Below are 23,696 nucleotides of genomic sequence, written 5' to 3' on the forward strand. Positions count from 1 at the left end.
TATGATTATTTACGTATATACATGATATATTTATTCATTAAAAAGGTAATATGTTATTATTTCACTTAATGACTTTGGTCTTATAATTAGAAATATAAGATATTTATTTTTTTATGGGTGATAGCATGATATATTTATTCATTAAAAAGTAATATTTTTTTGTTTAATTTAAAAAATTAAATTATAGTGTGATATATTAATAAAAAATAGGAAAAGTTCATTTTAATATTTTTTAAGGAAAAATTGATGACATTAATTTAATTACAAATGCATAGTATAGTTAAAAAATGAACACAAAAATATTTAAAAGGAGATAAAAATGAGTAATTTTTTTGATTATTTTATATTTTTTTAATATGCAAATGATTTGATAACTCTAAAATTACTAAACAATTTAATTTAACGTTAGTCAAAATAATCTATTTTTGCTATAAGCAATTACATGAACAGGTTTATGAGAATCAAGGAGAAACAATCTACTTTTTTCTATAAACAATAATATGAACAGATTTATGAGAATCAAAGAGAAGTAATCTATTTTTTCCTATAAATAATTACATGAACAAATTTATGAAAATCAAATCTTATTGATGAAATTGTAAGAGCTGTGAATAATGGAAGCACACCAAACAGAGGAGATGATGGACGGTGGTAAGCCTTGGCACTGGCAGAGAAGATGGAATTGGAAGAGGAAGATGAATGGAGATTTGACTGGAGAAGAAAAAAAGGAGTCTAACGTCTGAGACTCTAAATGTCTGGCAGAAGAAAATGAAACGCTTCAATTTTTTTAGGGTCTAATATTTACATTTCTCTCTCTTAATAAATACATGAATATTTATTTATTTATAAAAATAAACATAAAGGAAATGACTAAAAAACCTAATCTAAAATATATCTTAAATTAACTATATTAAAATAATAGGCGGGGAGGGAGATGTATTCCCCGTCCCCAAAATGTTCTCGGGGGAATTTTTCTCCCCATCCCCGCCCCCGCGGGGGAAAATTTCTCATCTTTGGGGCCCCGAACGGGGCGTTCTCCGCGGGGATCCCCATTAACAGGTCCAAATTGACATCCTTAAATCTAAATAAATCTTCCAACTCCAAATCTCTTTAATTCATCCATATTTAAATTAAATATTCTTCAAACTTATGAATTAATAAAAAAAAAAAAAATTAGCAAATATTACTGAATAATATTTGTTAAAAGATACAACAATCAATCTTCTTGGAATCAAACACCAACGCGCACAGATTCACTCACAAATCTTGGTCTACAGATTGAGATCAGATGCTAGAACATCATGTACCACCTGTTGCCTCTGCACAAAATACATCTTGTACATATGTTGTTTTACCTAATACAACCAATCAAAAGGAACAACATAGAGAATCAACGTTAGGTTGATGACGACCACCACAAAGAAGCTTCTGATTTGGTGACGACAGTTCTCTGATGACTAGAAAAGGTACTTGCAATAAAAACGATCACTGCAAAGAAGCTTCTTTGGTGACGACAATTCTCTGATGACTAGAGAATGTACTTGCAGTAAAAATAGCACTCTGATTTTCAAATTAGTATGGGATTGAAATGACTATTTTCAAATTAGTATGGGATTGAAATGAAACTCTACGAATAGAATTGTACTAGAATGTGACTCTAAGACACACTTATATAGAATGGACGGTTATAATCGTCCCCGAGTTACAAGATATGGAATGCATCAAGATTGTTAACATCAAGTTTATTAAAATCATTATATTTTATGTTTCAAGATACTTACAACTACTGAATTTTATATGAAAAATTTATCCGAGTCTTTCAAAATATTTAATCATCAAAATCAAGTGTGCATTACTTGATTCATGTTTTTCGTGTGCAATGAGTATTCTTTAAGCCTAGTAAAAAGATGATTATGATCACTTAAACCTTCATTTTCCAAAGTTTTTTTCTGACTAGCACCAAATAACTTACAGCTAAAAAAAATTACAATCAAAACTGTGGATACTAAAAAGTTCAAGCTCTCATCATTAGTACAGAAGTGCAACTATTACTGTATTACACAAACAAAATTTGAAAAACTACGGCTCTGTTGTAAATGCATCAAAGCAGTTCATTATGCTATGAATGTCTTAATCGGTCGAAACCTATTCAGCCAAGCCTCTGAAAAGTAAATACAATAAAATCCACAAGAACAAAAAGAACTCGCAGCTACATGCCATGCCAGATCATTCAGTTCTCTGCACGCAGTACAAGAGAAAATTCTTATGAACGTGTTAAGAGGAAAAGTTATAAGAGACCATGGTTGTGAGAATCAGACCCGTGAAGAGACTAGTTCCTTGTTTGAATGTAAGGGACCTGTTATTCAACCATATAAATCGTGCCATGGCTTCTTGATTTCTTTTGATGTCTTTTTTGGATTCCATATCACTTTGTCTTCTGAAAACTGCAGACCTGTACTGCTAGCCAAAATCTCACCTATTTCACAAATTGCCTAGCAGAAATCACAAAAAATTAGCTATGGAGGAGTTTACGCCTATTCATTGCAGAAGAAAATGGAAATGTAATTATAGGCATTTTTAAGGAAATGTAACTACATCATGTGCTTTAAAAGTGGTATGGAAAATGAATACCTCATGCTGTTTGGTAGATTTATTGTCCAAATATTGACTAGTTTGTCCGATAAGAAAAAAGGTAGGTAACTTCATTACACGAACAAAGTGAAGAAAACATGCAAAATTTTCATGTTGAATCCGCAATGAAGATGGTGGTTCCTGGGTTTTCTTTAGTAAGGTTTGCATTATGTCTGTAATTTGACCAATCTGTATGCCATAAGTTAAGGGTCTGCTTTCATCTGATTTTAGGGATTTACTGTTCCCTTTAACTTTGGATGATTCCACCAAAAATGGTACAAAAAGTGTAGGATTCGTCGATGGATCATCGCCTTTGAGAATTTTATTAAGTACCTCATTAAGAGCACATGCTAGTACTGGCGGCTCATAATGCTGCATAATCACAACTGACACCTGGATATGAAGAGGTTTAACAAAATCAGATGTATATCTAGAATGAAAATTAAGATGCAAGGATAACAAATTTTCAAGGAAATTATTTGAGGCTTAAGTTTAACCATTAATTTCTTTTAAAATCATATGAATCAAAATTTATATGAAAGGGATACCAGGGCCCTAAGAGTACTGGGGCAAGTTTTTATTGAAAATTGAAGCTAGTTGTTCTTCCTCAGGAAAGGGGATCCATTGTTATTTCATTTCTATGTTTATCCTTTTAATTTCACCACTTATGAAAGTAGCATTTATCCACTTCATCTTTATTTTGTTCTATAGTTATAATATGTGTAGTGTATTGATATTAGAATCTCTGTTAGTATCACTGTTACAACGTTAAATTCCAGTTCCTTTTTATTTTACTTTCTGGTTCCTATCAAATTGGAATTAAAGCTATGATCGGAGAAGCATCTAGTATAAAAAATATATTTGGATGAGAAGATTGGAAGAATTGAGAGTCAGGAGCAATCCAAGAAAATCAATTTCAATATTTCGAGGAAAATAGGAGTGCTTGAGGGTATGAAGCTAACTGGGTTGCTATGAGGGAGAAGCTTTGCAATGGTGGTCTTTATGGAAGCAAGACCATCCAATGTCAACCTGGAAAACTTTTGAGAAGGAACTGAGCAAGACCATCCAATGAAGGAACAGTAAAGAGCACTGCATACAAGGGTATTTTGTCAGAGGATAGAGACAACCATGGTGTGAGTATAGGCATCAGCCCGTAAGAGTGGTTCTTGAGTGTATCGGACGGCACATGGTTCCAAAACAGCCACTGCAACCACCTGAAATGTCAGAAGCTTTCTCGATTGCGTTACGCGAAAAACAGGTCGTGGGTAGCAGTTAAGCAGAGTGAAAGAAGGATTGCAGAGGTGGCTGGAAAACAGTTAGACATGGGAGAGTAATGCACTCTTGAACTGCCTATTGTGCCTCTTTTTATTTAACCTTGTAAACTTTGTTTTACTGGTTCTGGATAACTGTTCAGAATCTTTATCTTTAATACAATCGGCTTTTATTTCCCTTATTTGGTGTGTGAGATTATCTGGTACCTATCAGGATTTTAATAAAAGAGTGAGCCAAAACCAAACCAATAGAGAGAATGGAAGGGAAAGCACACTCTGAATTTAATGTGTCAAGCCCCGCCTATTAACTCTTGTGGTCCAAGAGGGACAATTTCCGAACCATGGTTTTCGAGTTGGGACATTTGGAGTGAGTACAGCAATAATAAAATCCAAGGAACAATCAATAGCATCAATTTATGATTTCAGCAGCAGCTGGGAAAGGCAAATGGGCGTGATAAAGCAAAGGTTACAAGCTGGCCAGTCTACTTCCTATTCGTTGGTGGCAGAAATTCCAATCCATGAACAACGGGATTCAGGAGGAAATTCACGTGTTTCACGCATAGCTCGGAGTCGGCGATACTGTTTCAAGTTATTGGACTCCGGTGGAAGAACCTGGAAGAAGAAATTGGGTACTTATCTCCTTCACTTTCAGAATAAGGCGAAACTCATTGTGGACAGTATTGATAGACTCAATAGGCTGGAACATAGGAGGCACGCGAGGATGACGGGAACATGTGCATTTGGTTGGGGAAAAAAAGTGGGGAAAACAATAGAAAGTGTTGTGTGGCAGAGGCCAGAGAGGGAGAGGTGAAGATACTGGAATTAGGGAATCAGAGGGGAGAATGAGGAATATAGAAAGGGAGGCGTGTAACCAAAAGGGTATCAAAAAGTTGTTAAAGGAATGTTGGGCTAGGCTGATTGAAGAAGTTGGTTCTTCTTCTGCGAGAAAGGGGTTCAATAGTTATGTCATTTCTGTGTTTATCCTTTTAATTTCATCACTTCTGTAAGGAGCTTTGCTCCATTTCATCTTTATTTTCTTCTATATTTCCAATTTCTGTAAATTACAGAGATTGTAATCTCTGTTAGTATCACTGTTACATCATTAAATTCCAGTTCCTATATATTTTATTGTCTGGTTCCTATCACATTCCTCTAGTTTAATTAAAGTCGAGGAGCAGCTTACAAATGTTTTTAATAAGTCAACCACAGTTGAAGCATTTAACTATTTGAAAGAAATGCTGAAGTTCAGTGTTTAGTTATGTCAAGAACAAAATGGCCCACTTTAATGTCTAAGAATATAGAACAAAACCAAAATTATGATTAATGAAGCATAACAAAGGTACAAGAAATAAACATCAGTTCATTTCTACCCGCTTCAAATAACCAATACCATGCCTTACACCCCCCAAGAATGGCTTAGCGGTAGCTATTACCCTAATAAGAAAAGTCATCAAAATTCGCAACGATGTAGTACCGCTATTTGGCAAAGTAAAATATATCAACCATATTTATGGTTGGGGAGGGCAATTGTAGCTCCAATATGAAGGTTTTAGGGGTTTCTACTTTCTACCAGCACAGACACCCGACACGACACAAACACTAACACATAGACACCAGTAATAATTTGAGAAAATAAATAGATTGGACCTCATCACAAGTGTTGGTGTCGTGTCAGACCTACATCGACATGGAGCCAAGCACACATTTTCTTCAGAGGTGTCGGTGCTACATAGCTTTCTACAACGGTATTTTCTATAACGGTATTACAACCGCAATATCAAGGTTTACATCGTAAACTACAACCGCAATTTCAAACCCTAATCCCCAAAACTGAATGAAATCTTACAAGTATAAGCCAACTTCATTAAAGCAAAAAAAAAAGATATCATTGTTTTTCTGCTCATTTGGGCTCCATTTCTTGAAACAAAAACTATGACATAGCAAAATGATAGAACAATTTCAATAGGTAAAAGCATAGTTGAAAAAAAAAAAGAGGACCTTGTAAATGCCTTGATTATCAACATAGTGAAGAACATTCCCCGATGCTTTCTGGTCCTTGATTCCATAACCCTCCAAAGAGAGTTCAAACGACTCCTCTCTGAAACCAAAATAAAATTAAGAAAAAAAAAACAACAGATTGATATTGACGTACAAAACAATATAGAAAAAGAAGAAAAGTTACTTACAGGCGGGTGAAGGAGGAAGAAGGATTAGGGTGAAGAGATTCTGAGATGGCAGAGGAGAAACCCTCTGAGTCTCTGAACAGAAACACTGTGACGGGAGCTAATTTCATTTCGGTATCGTGCTACGACCTGTTCGATCGGTGGTTCCAAACAACTGATGCGGTGGTTTTCCGATTTCAGTCCGGTAACAAAGAGTTATGATGTTTTCAACTAGTATTTTTTAAGACCCAAAATTGTCATTTTGAAATAATACTCCTTCTGTCCTTCCATGAGTGATTCATTGAGATATTTCATACACCCTCCGGTCACATTTATAAGCAAAAAAAAAATGGTTTTCACGATTATTAAGAAATTCAATTAAGTGTAGTTAACTTTTTAGATTTCGGAGAAAACATTGATTAAATTTACTATAATATCCTCTTTATTAAGTTTAATGAAGTATTGGAAAATGAAATATAGGGGTATCTTAGGAATTACATCATTAAATGATTTAGTAATAATTAATTTTTGCTTATAATAGTGACCAAGAATTAGATCTTTTTTTTGCTTATAATAGTGACCGGAGAGTGTATGTATTAAGAAAGTGTATAAAATTAAGAGAGAGAATAATACTTTTACTATAATACCCCTATTATACATTGGAAATGATAAAATTTTTATTAATTAGACGGTAGAATTAAAAAAAGTGTATTGAAAATTGAAATTAATCATTCATTTCGAGCACTATTTTATTCTAAATTGATCAATCATTATGCGACGGAGAGAGTAGTATTTTTGGTTATTCTATTAGGAAATGTCCCGATCCATAATACTTTTAGCCACGTTTATGTTCATGCTTTTGGAGATGCACATTTGGAAGTATTTTTTCTTGCTAAAATTTGAGTTTTTTTAGCGGTGTATCTACGGAAGTATTTTAAATTGAAAAACGTTCAGAAAAACTCCAAAATAAGAAAGGTTTCGTAGATATATCTACGAAACAAATCAATGTAGAATAAAAAATACTTTTGAAAATACACCACCGAAAACAAAAGGACATTTTTGACAAGGCACGTGGTGCCTAAGATGAGGGTAGATTAAGAGTTTCTCTTCTATTATCACATCTCTTTGTAAAATTAATTTTAATATAATTAAGTTTAATAATATTAGTTTTCTTTTACAATAGCAAAATTGATGTATATTTAAATATAATAATATAATACTATTAGTTAATGTTTTTTAAATAGTTTTTGTCAAAATTAATTTTGAAGGTATAATTATTAAAATAGTAATAATTTACATACAAAGCAAAAAGAAGAAAAAAACAATTGGTGAAAATTAAAGAGAGTAAAAAATAATAACTAAATAGAGTTGTAACTAAAACTGACAATGGACAGAGTTTGAGTAGGATTATGTAGTATATGTTTCCATACTCACGATTTTAAAAAAATTCTTGTACTTAAGCTTATACCCGAGTGGGCACTAATATTTGTACTTGTACCCTATGGGTACCTGAGTATCCATACAAATATTTGTTTACATATATTTCTAATAAAACAATTACCAATAAGGTACTCGTACATTCTAGTCTCTACGATTTTAGGGGTGGATTGGGTAGTCAATTGCCCTCTTTGTTTTTCAAGTAGGTGTGCTTACCTCTCTCTAGTCCGATATTTCTAAAGGTGGTGTGTCTCGTGTTTCTGGTGGACTTTTCCGTTTACCGAGGGATTGTCTTGTGCTTTTGTTTTTTTGAGGTTTTTGTGTGGGTTCTTTTTCTCTTGTTTGTTTTTTGTTTGTTGTTGTTGTTTGTGATTTTAGTACACCTCTGATGCGTTTGTTTGTATCTTGTACTCTTTTCTTTTTTTAATATATTTTCTATTAGATTTAGAGAGCAAAAACAACAATAAGTTCAACAGTAATGAAACCACAAAGTAAATTAAGGAAAGTAACTGAGTTGAGTTGTGAATTAGATTCACTGTCCTTGAGAGTTTTATTCAGGTATTATACTAAATACTCCCCAGGATTAAATAAAACCTTTTGATTGCAGTAACCAGAAACTTAAGAACTAACGAGAATCTCAAATATATATTGTCTTGGAACAAAGAAAGGAGGAGAAGAAGATAATTTTCTAGTATATTATTTCATGAGAAATAAGCCAACTATTTATAGGACAAAATTAGTGAATAACAAGATAAAGGAAGAAAATAAATGATGGGCGGCAAAGTTTAATAACTTGGGCGGCAGCACAGTAAACCATACTGATTTAGTCAAAGTGGACGGTACAAGTTTTAATGACTTGGACGGCAGCACAGCAAACCATGCTGATTTAGCACTGAACTTCCACTGGTGGAAGTTGTTCTAAAAAAAGCTGCAATAGTGTTTTGGTCTGACTTTGCACTAACTTCCACTGATAGAAGTTGTAGTAGTGTTTTGGCCTGATTTTGCATTAACTTCCCTCCTTTGCCATTAAAAAACAAAAATTCATGTCATTTTAATTACTTAACAATATTCAAAAAAATTTAAGGATGTTAAGTTAAAAACATAAACAAACATTCATATTAAAATGCTTACAAGTTTAATAGTGATGTATTTAATAAAATTGATAAGCATACATGTATCTATAAAAGTAAAAATATAAAATATATATTGTGCGGTTATAGCACGGGGTGGGTATTAAGGTACTTGTACCTGCGACCTATACCCGCTTATTTTAGTGGATAATTGCATGGGTCAATGCCCATATCTATTTTGAGAGTTTTTACCTTACTTATTGTAAGTAATTTTTGTGAGTACCCATTGATGATTGATCAAATTGTCATCCCTAGTTGTAACAACCAAAATATAACAAATGAAGAATTGATTCTTACTAACCTCAAAAATTATGAATTGTAACTTCTAAGAGAATTCCTTTTAGAAGAGGAAAGTTAATTTTAGAGAAAAACCCAAACAAAGAAAGAGCAATTTTCATGTCGAAGTGGACTAGAAGTAATTTTAGAGCTTGTAAAAGTCAATCCAAACATGCACTACATCAAATTTCTATTTTGTTTTCAAACAATTTTTTATCTTTTTTTAAGAAAATAAATTAATATGTCATAATTAATGATGAAGAAGATCAACATAAGTTTCTCAAATTAATGATGCCTAAATATGGTCATGATGTAAGGTTTGAGCTTCGAGTGACATTTACCATTAAATCAATTGTTAAAGAGGTTGCACTTCAGGAGAAAAACAATAGCAAAAGAATAGTTGTCAAGTGTGCTTAAGAACGCCCATTTTACATGAGATTTATCAAGAAGGTAGACAATCAGTTATGGCAGTTAGTGAGCCTAATTGATGATCACATTTGTCATATGATTGTTAGAAATAGACAAGCTAAAACTAAGTGGCTTGCAAGGAAATTTATCTTAATCCTAAGACATACCCTAAAATGAAACCAATGGGATTGATTGTTAAGGCACTTAAATCTAGTGATTTCTTAAGACATGTTTACTCCTGTCCTTCAGGTCCTAGAACATTCAATTGATGACATACATGTGAGACTCTTGTTGTGGTGTCACCTTTCTCATTAATTTTTGTACCTTTATGATTTGTTCAATTCTTCCCTGATGAGGTCGAGATCGGCTTGCGCTAGTTATGATCTATATTTATGGGTATGCAAGATGTTGGGACGATTATACTTTTTCCTTGATCGTGCGGAGAAAAAAATGTTTGGCGAGGGTGGAGTCATAGAGTTTTTTTATCATGTGCCTGTACTTTACAAATAAAATGGACAAGTTGTAGATGATCTACTCTATTTCCTTCGCTCAAGGCATCAAACCTGGTCAGCTGGCGGGGCTGTTACACCTTTTCCCTACAACTTTTGTACAATCATCTATTATTAAGTCTACTACAGTTGCCACCGATGTTGATAAAGTTACTACTGCCTATGCCACCCTGTCCGTGGAAGATCATTCATAGCCTTCTATTGATCAGGTGAAGAGAGGCCGAGATCAGGATCAACATTCCCTTTTGAAAGATGACTCCACTAAACGGGCACTATTGTTTTAATAAAAAATCATCATTATGTCATTTTATGAGCCTGTTTGTTTCAGCTTTAAAAAATAGATTTTTTTCTTTTTATTTTTGAAAATAGATTTTATAAAACCGTTTTTCAAACTATTACAAGTTTTGTTATATTCGTTTTGTCTAAATTGAAACACTACTTTTGACATCCCATAATATAAACAAACATTATTGAAGACCAAAACATAGTCAAAATTGAAATTTTTTCAAATAGTGCTATTTCAAAAATAATTTTTATAAAAATCTATTTGAAATAGTTTCAAAATTAAGTGAAATTTTGAAAATTTGATATCTAAAAAAAATTTTAATAAGAAGAAAGAATATCTACAATAATATTTTAAGAATAACTATTCAAACTAATTTTTCATTTAAAGCTTTAATGAAAAATTTTTTAAAAAAATATTTTTACACAAAAAAATTATATAACACTATAAAAATCATTTTTAGGAAAAAAAACATCCTATATCACCAATTTTAAAATAGCTTTGTAATTTGTTAGAGTACATATTGATCATTGATTGACATTATAAAATTATTTTCCATATTTAATACATCTACTATTTTCTATCATCTTTTAAAATGTTTTTTTTATACAAATGATAATGAAACAAATAAAATATAAATTGTAAAAAACAAAATATAAAATTGATGAAATGTTGAATTGTTTGATGGTAGTAATGTAAATATGTTAGCTATTAACTTTTATTGATAATACAGATATAGAATTATAGATTACAACTAACTTTAATAAAAATAGATTTCATAGAGATTAAAACAAAATAAAAAGGATCAGAAAATAAAAATTAACATATTCACATCAACTAAAAATTAGCGGTTAAAAGAAAAAAAAAATGTTTGAGCGTTATAAAAAAAAAAAATTAGGGATAAAAAACCTAGTAAAACCAAATATAACTTATATTTCTTCTTTTCGTTCCACTATCCTTTCTTTCATTTTCCTTTCCTTTCAATTTCCTTCTCAAACCAAACACGTCCTTACGATTCACCAAGGGTTTAGGGTTTATACACCACCAGAGTAAAACATAATAACAACAGAAACACAATCAGCACCGAGAGGAGGCAGCATAACACAACAATGGCCGAAAAGAGAAGAATAAGCCTTGTAGCAGGCTCATACGAACGTTTCATCTGGGGTTTCACTCTCAACCCCAACAAACAAACCCTAAACCCTCTCTTCTCCTACCCCTCCCATCTCTCCCTTATCAAATCCGTCGCCGTCTCCGGTTCCGTCGTCGCCTCCGGCGGCTCCGACGACACCATCCATCTCTACAATCTCTCCGCCGCTTCCTCCCTCGGTTCCCTCACCCACCACTCCTCCACCGTCACCGCACTCTCCTTCTACTCGCCTCCTCACCTTCCTTTCCCTCGGAACCTCGTCTCCGCTGACGCTGATGGCTCCTTGGCAATCTTCGATGCGGATGGTTTCGTTCATTTGAAGACGCTTCCGGTTCATAAAAAGGCTATCAATGATCTTGCTCTTCATCCGTCCGGGAAGCTTGCGTTGACGGTTTCGCGGGATAATTGTTTTGCGATGGTGAACCTTGTTCGTGGTCGGAGGAGCTTTTGTTGCCGGTTGGATAAAGAGGCGACGATTGTTCGATTTGATGATTCGGGTGATTCGTTTTTCATGGCTGTTGATGAGATTGTTTCTGTTCATCAAGCGGAGGATGCTCGTTTGTTGCTTGAATTGCAGTGTCCTAAGCGTGTTCTCTGCGCCGCACCTGCTAGGGTTTGTATTTTCCACCGATATACTGCAATTGATATTTCTGTTCAATGTTAAAGTTATATTGTCAATGGTTTAGTTTAATTCATTTTAGAGGTTTCTTAGTGATTTATAATTTAGGTATTAGTATAGTTTAAAAGGGAATAATGAAAAGAAACAAGTTTTAGGTTTGAAAAATTAAAAAAAATGAGATGATTTTGCTGCTGAATGTTGTGTACTGTGTTGTTGTGGGGCTTGTTTATATGTAAGGATCTATGTAGCACCGATAGCTCTGAAAAAAGGCGTGTCCGTGTCCGAAACTGACACTTATTATTACCTATGAAGCACAGACTCCGACACGGACACCGGGACACGACACGGACACTCCGACACCGATAATGTTGAAAACACAGGACACCGACACCGCTACATATAAGCTAATAATTGAGTTTCATTTATCCATATATTGATCAAAATTAATGTCTGAAATTCTTTATTGATAACATTGTTTCAATACATGTTTAACTCTTTTAGATGTGTGTTAGATTTGTCCAAAAAATATAGAAATGTGATTTGATCATTTGAAGCAAAGAAATAAAACAAATTATTGTTTGAAATATTTGTCTGAGTTGTCGGAAATATGTGGTATGAGTGTCATACGAGTGTCGGACACTGATTAAAAGAGTGTCGGTGCAAAGAAAAAAAACCATTTTTTAGGGGACACTTGTCTGACTTTTCCGACACTTGTTTGACTTTTTCGACACGTGTCGTACGGGTGTCATACAAGTGTCTGATACCGACGCGTGTCGGACACCGCGACACGCCTACTCCTAGAGGTGTCCGTGCTTCATAGATTATTACGGTTAATTTATTCGTTTTTTTAATTATTACTGGTGTCAGTGTCGGGGGCGTGTTTTCGGTGTTTGTGCTTCATAGGTTAGGATATCTATTTGATGAGTTTGTTATAACTAAGGTTTTGAATCGCAGCTGCATCACAATCGTTGATACTTCTCGTAGGAATAATGTAATCGTGAGACTCGGGTTTCATTGTGTAAATATCAAAAACCTTGGCGTATACATACTGTGGTGCGGAACTTTTTAATAAAACTTAGATTATATAATAGAAAAAAAAAAGTTATCATGTTTTATTCAGGCAAAGGTTATACTACTGCATACGTATTCTGCTGTTATTAAGCAATATATCAACCAGAAGTAAGAGATGGTGTTCAGACTTTTAATAGAATCAGGGTTCAGTTAACTAGGCTTTGTTGGTTATTAATATTATAACATAATTTAAATATTTAACTTTCATTAATGTGATTTTTTTGTTGCTCTGCTTATCATGCCTTTATAATATTTTATTTGATTGCCACTATAATGAGAGAATCAATGTTGTGTTGTTTTATTTACCATTGCATGATTTTACTTATTGATTGAAATCTCAATCTTTTGTTTCTAAACTATTTCTGCTAAAATATATAATGTTGCTTAATGAGGCTGATATACAGCTACAGAATTAACATGTTTTTACTAGTCTTTAGTCAGTTTCATTGGTGAAGTAAACTAAATGTTGCTCAGATGTTTTTATGTGCAATCTTGTGTAGTTATCAATGTTGTCAGTCACTGATAGTAGAAAATAGTAGTTTGTTCAAATTCCACCATGCTTTAGTGCTATTGCGCCGCTATTTGACAACATTTTTATAGTAAATAGGAGATTGTTTGTTTAATTAAAATCAGTCCATTGGCTTGCAATGTGGAACAATAACAGTTTATTCAAATTCTGCGATGCTTAAGCGATATAGCTGCTATTGGACAATAGTGATAGTTAATGTTTAGTTGTTTACTGCTATATCTTTATTTAATGAATATTTTTGACACCCAAAATTCATTCTATGTCGCAGAATGGACTTCTCTATACAGGCGGCGAGGACCGAAATATCACAGCATGGGACATAAAAAGTGGAAAAGCTGCATATTGCATAAAAGAGGCTCATTCTGCACGTGTAAAAGGTATTGTTGTGCTCAGTGATGAGGCTACAGGGGATGATGAACCATACCTTATAGCATCTGCATCATCTGATGGTACTATACGTGCATGGGATGTTCGCATGGCTGCCACAGATAAGCCAAATCCACTAGCTGAGTGTAAGACACAGTCAAGACTGACATGTCTAGCTGGATCGTGTCTGAAATGTAAGTTGAAAATCTTGCATCTTTGAATATAAACTTTGCTCATATTGCTTGAATTGCTTTTCTGCTGCATTGTTAGTTTTTAATATTCCCTACCTGATCAGTCTATGTTAGTGTGATAGATTTTGTATATAACCTTCAGGAGTGCTTTGAAATGTAGCAAATTTTGATGTCAGTGAAACTTAAGTTTTAAAAAAGAGTGGGAGAGATAGAAGTTAAATATAAATTGGCAAACAAGCCAAAATGCTTTATTTTATAAGAAACGAAACTTTGCTTTATATTGGAGTTTAGGAACTTTTCCTTTCAGATTAGTTTTTACTAGTTTCTATAACAGTATTTATTAGTGGTTCTATGCTTTATGCATGTTGGTTCTTTACTGTGATGTTAATTTTGTTTCAATTTTCCTTTCCGCAGCCAAACAACCCCAAGCTGGAAAGAATAACGCAAAAGTTGAAGATGAAAATCAAATGGTGACTGATCAATAGTTTTCTAGATGCCGTGCTTGAGAGAAGACCGTTTTACTGTATGACTAACGTGGTTTTGACCTTTGGAGGCTCCAATTAGCATGGCATTGCTTTGAGAAGACTATGGACACAAACGCATGGTTGATTCAATTTATTGGTTGCAGTTGCAGCGCACACAACTGCTTGGGTCATCATAAGTTACTCATAAATCTGCACTTCGTGCTAGTAATTCTGTATGATGGTTTCCTATCTGTTTTTGTACAAGTCTTTTAGAAAGCTGAAACAAAAAAGGTTCATATACTATTAATTTTTCATCTTTAGAATACCTTAGTTTTTATTTATGAATTTGTCCATTTAATGTGGAAGCAATACTATTATTTTTGGGTTCTTTTAGTTTATGTTATTTACAACCGAATGATTTCATAATCGTATACAGAATCATGTGCATCTTAATCTTTTATACAATAGTGATTAATCACGACCTTTCCTCCCTCTATTGATTATTAAATGATTGAAAGTTACATTTTCATTTCATATGTATGTTATTTTTAAAGTAAGGGAAGCAATGACAGACATTGGTTTATTTATTCAACTCGGACTGATTGTATATTTTGTAGTAATGCTTGGTTTGGAGTGAAATAATGGAATTAGACATTAGTGGCGTGGCGGTACTGTCAGTTATATCTCGCTAAAGCTTTTCATCAAAATTATTCAATCACTGATCAAGAATTCACTTTTTTTATGTAAATGTTGGATATTTTTTCAATTCTTATTTTAATTTTTGTCTTAGTAATGTAATGTTCTTTGTGATTGGATGTGAATCCGTTTATAACTGTATTATGGGAAGGACCTATCAGATCTGGCCACATCTACTCTTATGGCCAAGCAACACTTGCCGAAGAAGGGCATACCAATCGAGTGGAGATTTCAAAAAACCGGTAGATCTAGAGACTCACATTGAAGAGAGTCAGGAATTTTTTGAAAGCCAAATTTAAAACCGATGTGAAGTACACGACATGACTTTTCAACATGGTATTGATGCGTAACTCAAACAACAAGTGGTGCATATGCATTGACTACTTATATGTAAATTAAGTTGCCCAAAAGACGCATATCCACTTCCAAATATTTAATAGCTTGTTGATAGGATTAAGAGATTAAAGCTCCTCTCTTCCTTCTATGGATCTAAAATTTTAGAAAATTAAAGTTACTCAACTCAGTTTCTAGAGATTAAAGTTTTAGGAAATTATGAAATTGCACAAGAATCTCAAGTACCTCTAGCTACTCATGATTAGATTAATTAAATAGTTTAGGTGTTTTTTGTAATGAACATGTTTAATGTGTTGTTTTGTAATGATCTTTAATGATGAATTTTATGTACTTTGGTTGTAATGAACATCTTTGATTATGAAATATAAATATGTTGTTATCATGTGTTGTTCTTGTTATGTTGTTGTCAAAACTTACTTTATATGTTGTTCTTGTTTTGCTGTCAAAAAATGCACACATTGTGCAAGCTATATGCCAACATGCAGGCATATGCGGGAACCATATACAGGCCATATGCCCATATTGTGCAGGCCTTGTGTCATATGCAGGTCTTGTATGTATACTTATGCAGGTCTATATGTACACTTATGTAGGTTTTGCACTCAGGTCATATGCACACATTGTGCATACCTTATGCCATATGCAGGTGCTGTATGTACACTTATGCAGGTCTATACGCAGGTTCATATATACATTTATGTAGGTCCATATGCACACTTTATGCATGCCTTAAATGTGCAGGCCATCTACTCAGTGATATGCCATCCATATGCAGACCCTGTACTGTAGGCATATTAATGTGCAAGTCTTAAATGTTGTGTATCAAGACAAATTATATCATTAGGGTGGGTGGGGTAGCTCAGTTGGCACTTGCTGACTGAGCGGGTGTAGGCTGTTGGTGCAGGGTTCGATCCTTGGGACAAATTATATCATTCCTTAATCAAGACAAATGTGGGACACCAAAAAGTTAAAAACTTTTAAATAGGAGGATAAAACCAAAAAGTTAAAAACTTTTAAATAGGAGGATAAAAATGCATTTAAGTCTTTTATTAATTTGTGGCACGTATAAACTTTTGCATAAATAAATTTTTTGTCTCGCTTCACATGGAGATTCTTGATCAACAAGGACAAAAAGAAAAAAGTAGTAGTCAGAGATGCAGTTAGGAGAGTTTGTGGCAAAATAGAATCCCGACTAGAGATAATGTAATGAAAAGAGGCATCTTAGTCGAATCTCAAAATTTATGCCCGTTTGATTGTGGAGTGGAGGAAAGTGTCACCCACATTTTCTTCAAATGTCCGATAGCGTCAAGGACATGGAGATGGAGTGAGATCCTAGGATGGTTGGATTTTGCTTATGTTTCTCACAATTCTGCTATGCAGAATTTTTCTCATTTTTCAGAGAAACTCTCCGCCATATGGTTTGCCTGTATTTGGACAATATGGAGAAGGCGAAATGATAAATTTTTTGGAAGAAATGCTTGTCATGAAGATAGGAGTATCGATGCAATTCAATTGATATCTTGGAGATGGATGAAGGCTAAGGTGAGAGATTTGTTTTTCCGCTTAGTCAGTGGATTTCAAATCCAAAAAACTGCTTAGGATGGAAAGAATAAAAGTTGGTTCGAGAGGTGGGGGCAGCTGTCGGCTGCATTGGTTCTGTAGAAGCGCTGTCCAAATGGATGTCTAGCTTTCAAGCCGCAGTATCCAGGGAGGTGTTAATCGTAGAGGTTGCTCTGGCTGCTGCCGAGCTTTCGTAACCGAAGGTATTCCCTCCTGCGTTCCCATTTTGGTGTTGTTGCTGTACTATCTTTGAATTTTCAGAAATCAGGTTTACCGTGGATCATAGTGTGTGTCAGACATTTAGGACAAAGAATCCACCTGAAGCTATGGTGTTCTATGAATCTAGATAGAGAGTGAGAGAAGACCTCTTCATTGGTTCAATCTGAAAAATTACAAGAATAAAATTGAATAACTATTGGAATCAATACAAAGGTATATGTATAACTGTTTGTAACAATGGTATAACAACACATCAGAATATCTTAAACGTTAGTGTATGGTGAATTGGCTTATCAATTAACTTCTGCTTCAAACTCCAAAACCGAGTTCGAGATCATCATCATTCTCCATGCCCGCTTCAAACTCCAAAACTTTCAATACTGAATATATATCTTCTGCTCTTGAATGATTTTGATCCGCAACACGAAACTCATGCACTAGTCCATTCAACTCTACCCAGCTACACCCTGGTATTTTCTTTAGTCCTCTATCTCTAAGAAAACTCCGCATTTTAGCAACTTTCTCCCATTTTCCTGCTGCAGCATATATATTCGATAGCAGCACGTAGTTTCCAGCATTTTTCGGTTCCATATTTATGAGTTTCTCAGCAGCAAGTTCGGCGAAATCGCTTTCTGAATCGTGCATCTTACATGCACTTAGCAAGGGTCCGTAAACCTTTGCATCTGAATTTAATCGACTGTTTTCTATTATTTCGCTTGCTTCATCGATTTTTCCAGCGCGTCCTAACAAATCCACCATACAAGCGTTATGTTCCTTACTAGGTTGGTGACCGTAAATTTCCACCATCTCCTTGAAAATCTCCTTGCCCTTTTCCACAAGGCCTGAATTAACACAAGCCGTGAGAATCCCGAGAAACGATACTTGATCTGGTTTAACATTTGATAGCTTCATTTGGTCGTATAACTGAAAACATTGAAACCACTCTCCATGGTTGGAATATGCAGTGATCATAGAGTTCCATGCAATTATATCTTTATGGCTGTTTTTCTCTTCATCAAAAAGCTTTCTAGCCATCTCTATGCAACCACATTTGGCATAGCTACTAAGAAGCGACGTCTTAAGCGATTTGAGCGAATCCAGATTGGTTTTCAACGAGTAACCATGTAAGTATCTTACATAATGCAATGCCCCTATCTTTGCAAAAGCAGGCAAAATGTTGATTACTATTACAAAGTCAACTTTAGTACCACATAACTTCATTTCTACGAACAGAGAAAGCGCCTCGAAACACCGACCATGCATTGCATACCCTTTGATCATCGCACTCCACGAAACCACAGTCTTGTCCACTATCAATCCGAAAATCTTCTGCGCCGAATTTATGTTGTCACACATTGAATACATGTCAATAAGAGAATTATGAACAGAAACCTGATAATCTGAACCATTTCTCATCACTTGAGCATGCATTTGCTTCCCCCACTCGTTAAACTTTAGCTTCGTGATCGAAGAAATCGCGGGGATCGCTGTGAACAAGTCGGGTCTAACCCCCGATCTAACCATACAATACAAAAGTTCTAACGATTCCTTAGAGTAACCTTTCCCAGAATACGCCGAAATCATAATGTTCCAAACTACAACATCCTTCTCAGGCATTTTCTCAAACACCATTCTTGCATCTTCTAAATCACCCAACTTAACATACATCGACAACACCGCAGTATTCACTGTTAAATCCTTACACAAATCACTCACAACAACCAAAGAATGAAGAACTTTCCCCATCTTCAACGAGTTCAATTCAATACTAACCCTTAACAAGTTAATCACAGTAACTGAATTGGGTTGCACATTCTCTTTTCTCATCCTACAAAAAAATTGAAAACTTTCCACAAATTTCCCACTTTCATAAGCCTCATAAATCAAACCATTCCAACATTTCAAAACAGAAAAACAAGAATCCTCATCTGGGCACATTGATTTCTCAACCATTTCTTTATACAAAAAAAGAGTCTTTTCATATTCACCAAACCTAAACAAGCTTCTAAGGTAAGCATTGTAGAGAAGTGAATCTGGGTTTTCGGTGTAGTGGAAGAGTTTGTGAGAGAAATGAAGGAGTCCGAAGTTGGAATAAGAATCGATGAGTTTGGAGGAAAGGGAAGAGTTTTGGTGGAGACCGTGGAGGAAGAATCTGGCATGGATTTGTTGAAGGTGTTGTGGTTTGGTGCAGAGGTTTAGTATAGAAGAGGTTGTGGTGAAGAATCTTGTTTGAAAAGGTTTGATGTTGGGGATTTTGGTGATGTTAAAGTAGAACATGTCTACAATCTAACCAACATACAACAAACATGTTATGTTGATCACAACTCACTCATAGCAAACAAAGAGAATTCAAATATAATCTAAAAAGCAAGGTTGGGTGAGAATATATATCATGCCAAATTTTGAATTATTTGACACCATAATATATTTTATTAAAAAAATTTCTTAATCAATTTTATTTAAACTTATATTAAAATAAATAATTTTTTTATATCAAAAGCTCGATAAGATAACGCAGACTTTAACTTTGAGTTGTTAGGGTTTGGGGATGGAAATCCTCTATTAGGGTTTGTGGTTGAAAAATATGGAATCTTGCAAAATAAACAAGATCTTTTGGAGTGATGTTCTAAAAAAGTTAAAGGTTGTGATCAAAATTTCAAGAAAGGTTCGAACATGCATTTGGTGTATGAGGATGCGGTTGCAATGGAGAAAAATGATCAAGAAGTTTTTGCATTTAAAAAGTCCTATAAGGATTTAATGAAGGGAAATTCTAATGGAGACGAGCAGAATATTGGTAAGATGATTGTTATTTTGACTGATGAAGAAATAGAGAATCACTCAAGGTATGATGAGGAAAAGTGTCTACTTGTAGAAGAAAGAAATATGGATCAATATGATTGTCCAACTTTCATTCACACTTTCGGGCAAAGAAGAGAAAAAAATTATCAAACCATGGAAATCGAGAGTTATTGTTAAACTTCTTAGTAGGAAGATTGGATACAAGACCTTAGAAACTCATTTGAAACATATGTGGTGAGGAATGACATTATCAATAATATAGATCGGAGTAAAGATTATTTTTTTGTAACTTTTTCCGATAAATATGATCAATATCAAGTTTTAGTGGCTGACCTTTGACTAATATATGATCACTATCTCACTATTAGAGAACAGAGCCCTAATTTTCATCCGGATAGTGATCAAATTGAAAAGGTGGCCGTTTGGGTGAGATTTTCAAGGTTGCCAATTGAATATTATGATGTAAGAGTTCTTACATTCAATGGTAGCAGAATTAGTAGAACAATGAAGGTGGACAAGAACATTCTTCTTCAAGAATCAAGCAAGACCGTGTGTGGAGGTTGATTTATCAAAAGGGCTAATTATTATGTTCACAATTAGAGATAGAGTCTATAAAGTGGAATACAAAGGGTTACATTTGTTATGTCTCAACTTTGGGAACTTTTGTCAATATATAAATGGATTTGGGAAGAAACTAACTCAGGTAGCTAAGGATGGGGATGGTGTCCAAGATGTTGAGAATCAAGTGTGAGTTGTGTTGAGAAACAAGTGTAAGTTTTAAGTCCCATATTGCTTATAAAAATGATGGTTGAGCATTTTATAAGTGAAAGGAATTATACACCTATCACCTTAAGGTTTTTTGGTAAATATGTGGTGCCTCTTTCACTTATTTGTCGCTTTTAACCTAATGTGAATGATCCCTGTGATGACCCAACATAAAAGGGAGAAAAGTGTGAGCTATTGGATCGAGCTCTAGTATGGTCGAACGGTAGCTTCTTGATTCGACAAATTGATAGGTTCATAGCATGCAGTCGAAGTCTATTCCCATGCTATAGTCGAAGTATACTATGATTGTTAGCATGCTGAATTGGGGCGGTTTGTTATGCCCAATTTTTTAAGTTAGCTTGTTCTCTAGGTTAGCTTATGTAATGGGCCTGTATGAAAAATCCCATTAGTTTAGTGTGTTAGTTTTTTTATAAATAACATGTTAGATCCATGGTTTTATGGTTAGCCTAAATTTTGCTAAAACATGGTTCTTATTTGATGTTGAGTAAGATGTTGTAACATCTTGACCAACTGTCATGACATGTTCTGTTGTCATGAGTTTTGACAGATGTTCTGCCAGGTGTTGTGACATGCTATACCAGAACATCATGACAATGCAGACTGGTTTTTAATCTTTGAATATTTGATTGAAAAATATGAGATTCTGGAAGATTCTGGTTTTCATACAGGAGCATGCAATCAAGGAGTTTTTAGGGACAATGTAGATTTGGTTTAGTTTCATAAAAAAAATGATCTTTGAGACTTTTTTTAGGAAACTTGGATTGGATTTGTTCCTTTTTTGTATAAAGATCTTGTAGCTGATTGAAGAAAAGGAGATTGGATTTGTTTCAGAAATCCAAGTCCATACTATAAGAGTCTATAAAAGGAGACTTGCTAAACCTAGTATAGCAAGCATTCACAAAAGGGAACTCGTGGGTGCAAATAAGGGTTTAGGTTTTGGGAGTCTTTTCAGTGTTTTTGTTTGTATGTCACTCATGTATCTTTTGATGCATTGAGTTTGACTGATTGTTACTTGATTGTATATCAAGTTATTGTTCTCACTCTTGAAACTTTTAAGCACTTATGTGATTGTGGGAAGTGAGAGGGGGTTCTCATAACTAGGGGGTTCATGGTTAGAAATTGCATAGAAGTAATGATTAGGTGATAAGTTGTAAATTTGGAGTGTTTAGGCTTTAAATTAATACTATTATAATGGATCTACTTCCTGGCTTGGTAGCCCCCAAAGTAGGTGATGTTGCACCGATCTATGTTAACAATTGATTGTGTTGTTCGTCTTTTTGCAATTTATTTTTCTTCACAATCTGTTTTTTGTCAGCAGGTGATGTTATAACATCTGCCCTGATATTGTGTATGTTGAGACATCTGTCTTGACATTTGTGTTGCAAGTGCCAGAATTTCATTACATACTAGTCTCTCATCATTGCAAAATGTGAATCCTAATTAGGGTGAGAGGCATTGTTTGTTATTATGTAACACTGGTAATCTTGCTTTAAAGAGAAATTAAAGAATAACAATTTATACCCAAATCATTGTGTTCTTCTTGCTTCCCTTTTTTCCACCCTTGTGGGTTTCTTGTCGATAAAGAAACTGATTATACTTTGTTATTCTGGAATCATTTTTTGCAACAAAATATTGCTTAAAAAATGATGGTTGAGCATTTTATAAGTGAGAGGAACTATATACCTATCACCTTAAGGTTTTTTTGGGTAAATATGTGGTGTCTCTCTCACTTGTGTATCGCTCTTTAACTAATGTGGATGCTCCTCGTGATGACCTATCATAAGAGGTAGGAAAGAATATGGAGTCCAATTGCATTCAAGGTGGTAGTTATTTGACGATGACAACTTATCTAGAGGGGGTGAATAGATTCCCAAGTTTAAAACTGTTTTAGAAACGTGCAAAAATTATGGCAAGCAAAAGTGAGATCGTAGATCAAACAAAGTTGTCTAATCCGAACCGATTATTAAAAACTCGGATATGCGTAAGAAACCAAATAGAATGCGAAGACAATGATAAAACACAATACAATATTTTGTCAATAAATTGTTTTATTATGATCACGATGATAACCTATTTCCAATTAAATCAATCAATACCTAAAACACAAATATCCAAATTATCAAACACTTGGTGTGCATTTTGATATTTGAAATTTTCCTTTTGACTATGTTGATATGAAAACTTAATTACAATTCTAAGAATTGTAATCTAATCACCAAAGCAATTTCAAGTTTGACACAAAGGATTTTTCTATATGTATCATTGCACAGTCAATGAATTTAACAATTTGCGATTAAACGTAAAATGGAGAAGTAGAGAGATAGAGAGAGGGCACATGAATTTGTTTAGGCAGTTCACCAATCACCACTACTACGGAAAACCTAATTAACAACGATTGGGAAAGATATATAACAACGCGGGCCCAGGCGTTGTTATGTAGAGTATCATTGAATATGCCGCACTTGCAATCATGGTCCAATGACTGTCGTAGTAAATAGGAAAGTGAGCGCTCTTTAAAAACGATTATTCCTAATAACCGTTGTGATATTATATATGAATAAATGTCAATCGTATCATACCAGAACCAACACTACACCATTTTCAAATTGTTATCAAAACTTGTATTATAAGTATAGAATAAATTTGAACAGCTCGAGGTATGCAATATTTCCAACTTACAAAGAGAATAGAAGGCATATAGAATTAAAGAAACAATAATGAGCATCTTTGGTTTCTAAACTTCCAAGAGAAGAAGATGAAGAATCAGAAGGAACAATATAAAAGC

The 23,696-nt window shown here is 34.2% G+C and overlaps 3 protein-coding genes across 4 annotated transcripts; 1 reads left to right on the forward strand and 2 right to left on the reverse strand.

Annotated features, from left to right (window-relative positions):
* Positions 1-2,003: 2,003 nt before the first annotated feature.
* LOC131594714 (uncharacterized) lies at positions 2,004-6,315 on the reverse strand. 2 transcript variants are annotated; one of them, XM_058866912.1, is made up of 5 exons: positions 6,089-6,315; positions 5,901-6,000; positions 2,632-3,024; positions 2,319-2,492; positions 2,004-2,238 (listed from the first exon to the last, which is right to left on the reverse strand). In XM_058866912.1, exons 1-4 carry the CDS (start codon positions 6,193-6,195, stop codon positions 2,364-2,366), a joined length of 729 nt encoding a protein of 242 aa, XP_058722895.1. In that variant the 5' UTR covers positions 6,196-6,315; the 3' UTR covers positions 2,004-2,238; positions 2,319-2,363. The 2 variants fall into 2 exon arrangements, with proteins under 2 accessions (XP_058722895.1, XP_058722894.1); XM_058866911.1 differs by having other exon boundaries at positions 2,004-2,492.
* A 4,797-nt stretch (positions 6,316-11,112) lies between these two features.
* On the forward strand, positions 11,113-14,974 carry LOC131594715 (uncharacterized). The gene is made up of 3 exons (XM_058866913.1): positions 11,113-11,870; positions 13,745-14,036; positions 14,448-14,974. Exons 1-3 carry the CDS (start codon positions 11,217-11,219, stop codon positions 14,516-14,518), a joined length of 1,017 nt encoding a protein of 338 aa, XP_058722896.1. The 5' UTR covers positions 11,113-11,216; the 3' UTR covers positions 14,519-14,974.
* Positions 14,975-17,074: 2,100 nt separating this feature from the next.
* Positions 17,075-19,664, reverse strand: LOC131599068 (pentatricopeptide repeat-containing protein At1g08070, chloroplastic-like). Its single transcript, XM_058871563.1, has one exon. The coding sequence runs from the start codon at positions 19,601-19,603 to the stop codon at positions 17,636-17,638; it is 1,968 nt and encodes a 655-aa protein (XP_058727546.1). The 5' UTR covers positions 19,604-19,664; the 3' UTR covers positions 17,075-17,635.
* Between the last annotated feature and the right edge of the window lie 4,032 nt (positions 19,665-23,696).

The sequence above is a fragment of the Vicia villosa genome, linkage group LG4 (assembly GCF_029867415.1).
Source record: "Vicia villosa cultivar HV-30 ecotype Madison, WI linkage group LG4, Vvil1.0, whole genome shotgun sequence".
NCBI classification, from domain to species: Eukaryota; Viridiplantae; Streptophyta; class Magnoliopsida; order Fabales; family Fabaceae; genus Vicia; species Vicia villosa.

Bases quoted from the DNA above. Each gene is read 5' to 3' on its own strand.
- LOC131594714 (XM_058866912.1), bottom strand. From the start codon at position 6,195: ATGAAATTAGCTCCCGTCACAGTGTTTCTGTTCAGAGACTCAGAGGGT. The intron at 3,025-5,900 runs GTCCTCTTTTTT...CTTCATATCCAG, and splicing joins ATAATCAAGGCATTTACAAG to GTGTCAGTTGTGATTATGCA. The intron at 2,493-2,631 runs GTATTCATTTTC...GATTTCTGCTAG, and splicing joins AATCTACCAAACAGCATGAG to GCAATTTGTGAAATAGGTGA.
- LOC131594715 (XM_058866913.1), top strand. From the start codon at position 11,217: ATGGCCGAAAAGAGAAGAATAAGCCTTGTAGCAGGCTCATACGAACGT. The intron at 11,871-13,744 runs GTTTGTATTTTC...TCTATGTCGCAG, and splicing joins TCTGCGCCGCACCTGCTAGG to AATGGACTTCTCTATACAGG. The intron at 14,037-14,447 runs GTAAGTTGAAAA...TCCTTTCCGCAG, and splicing joins AGCTGGATCGTGTCTGAAAT to CCAAACAACCCCAAGCTGGA.
- LOC131599068 (XM_058871563.1), bottom strand. From the start codon at position 19,603: ATGTTCTACTTTAACATCACCAAAATCCCCAACATCAAACCTTTTCAA.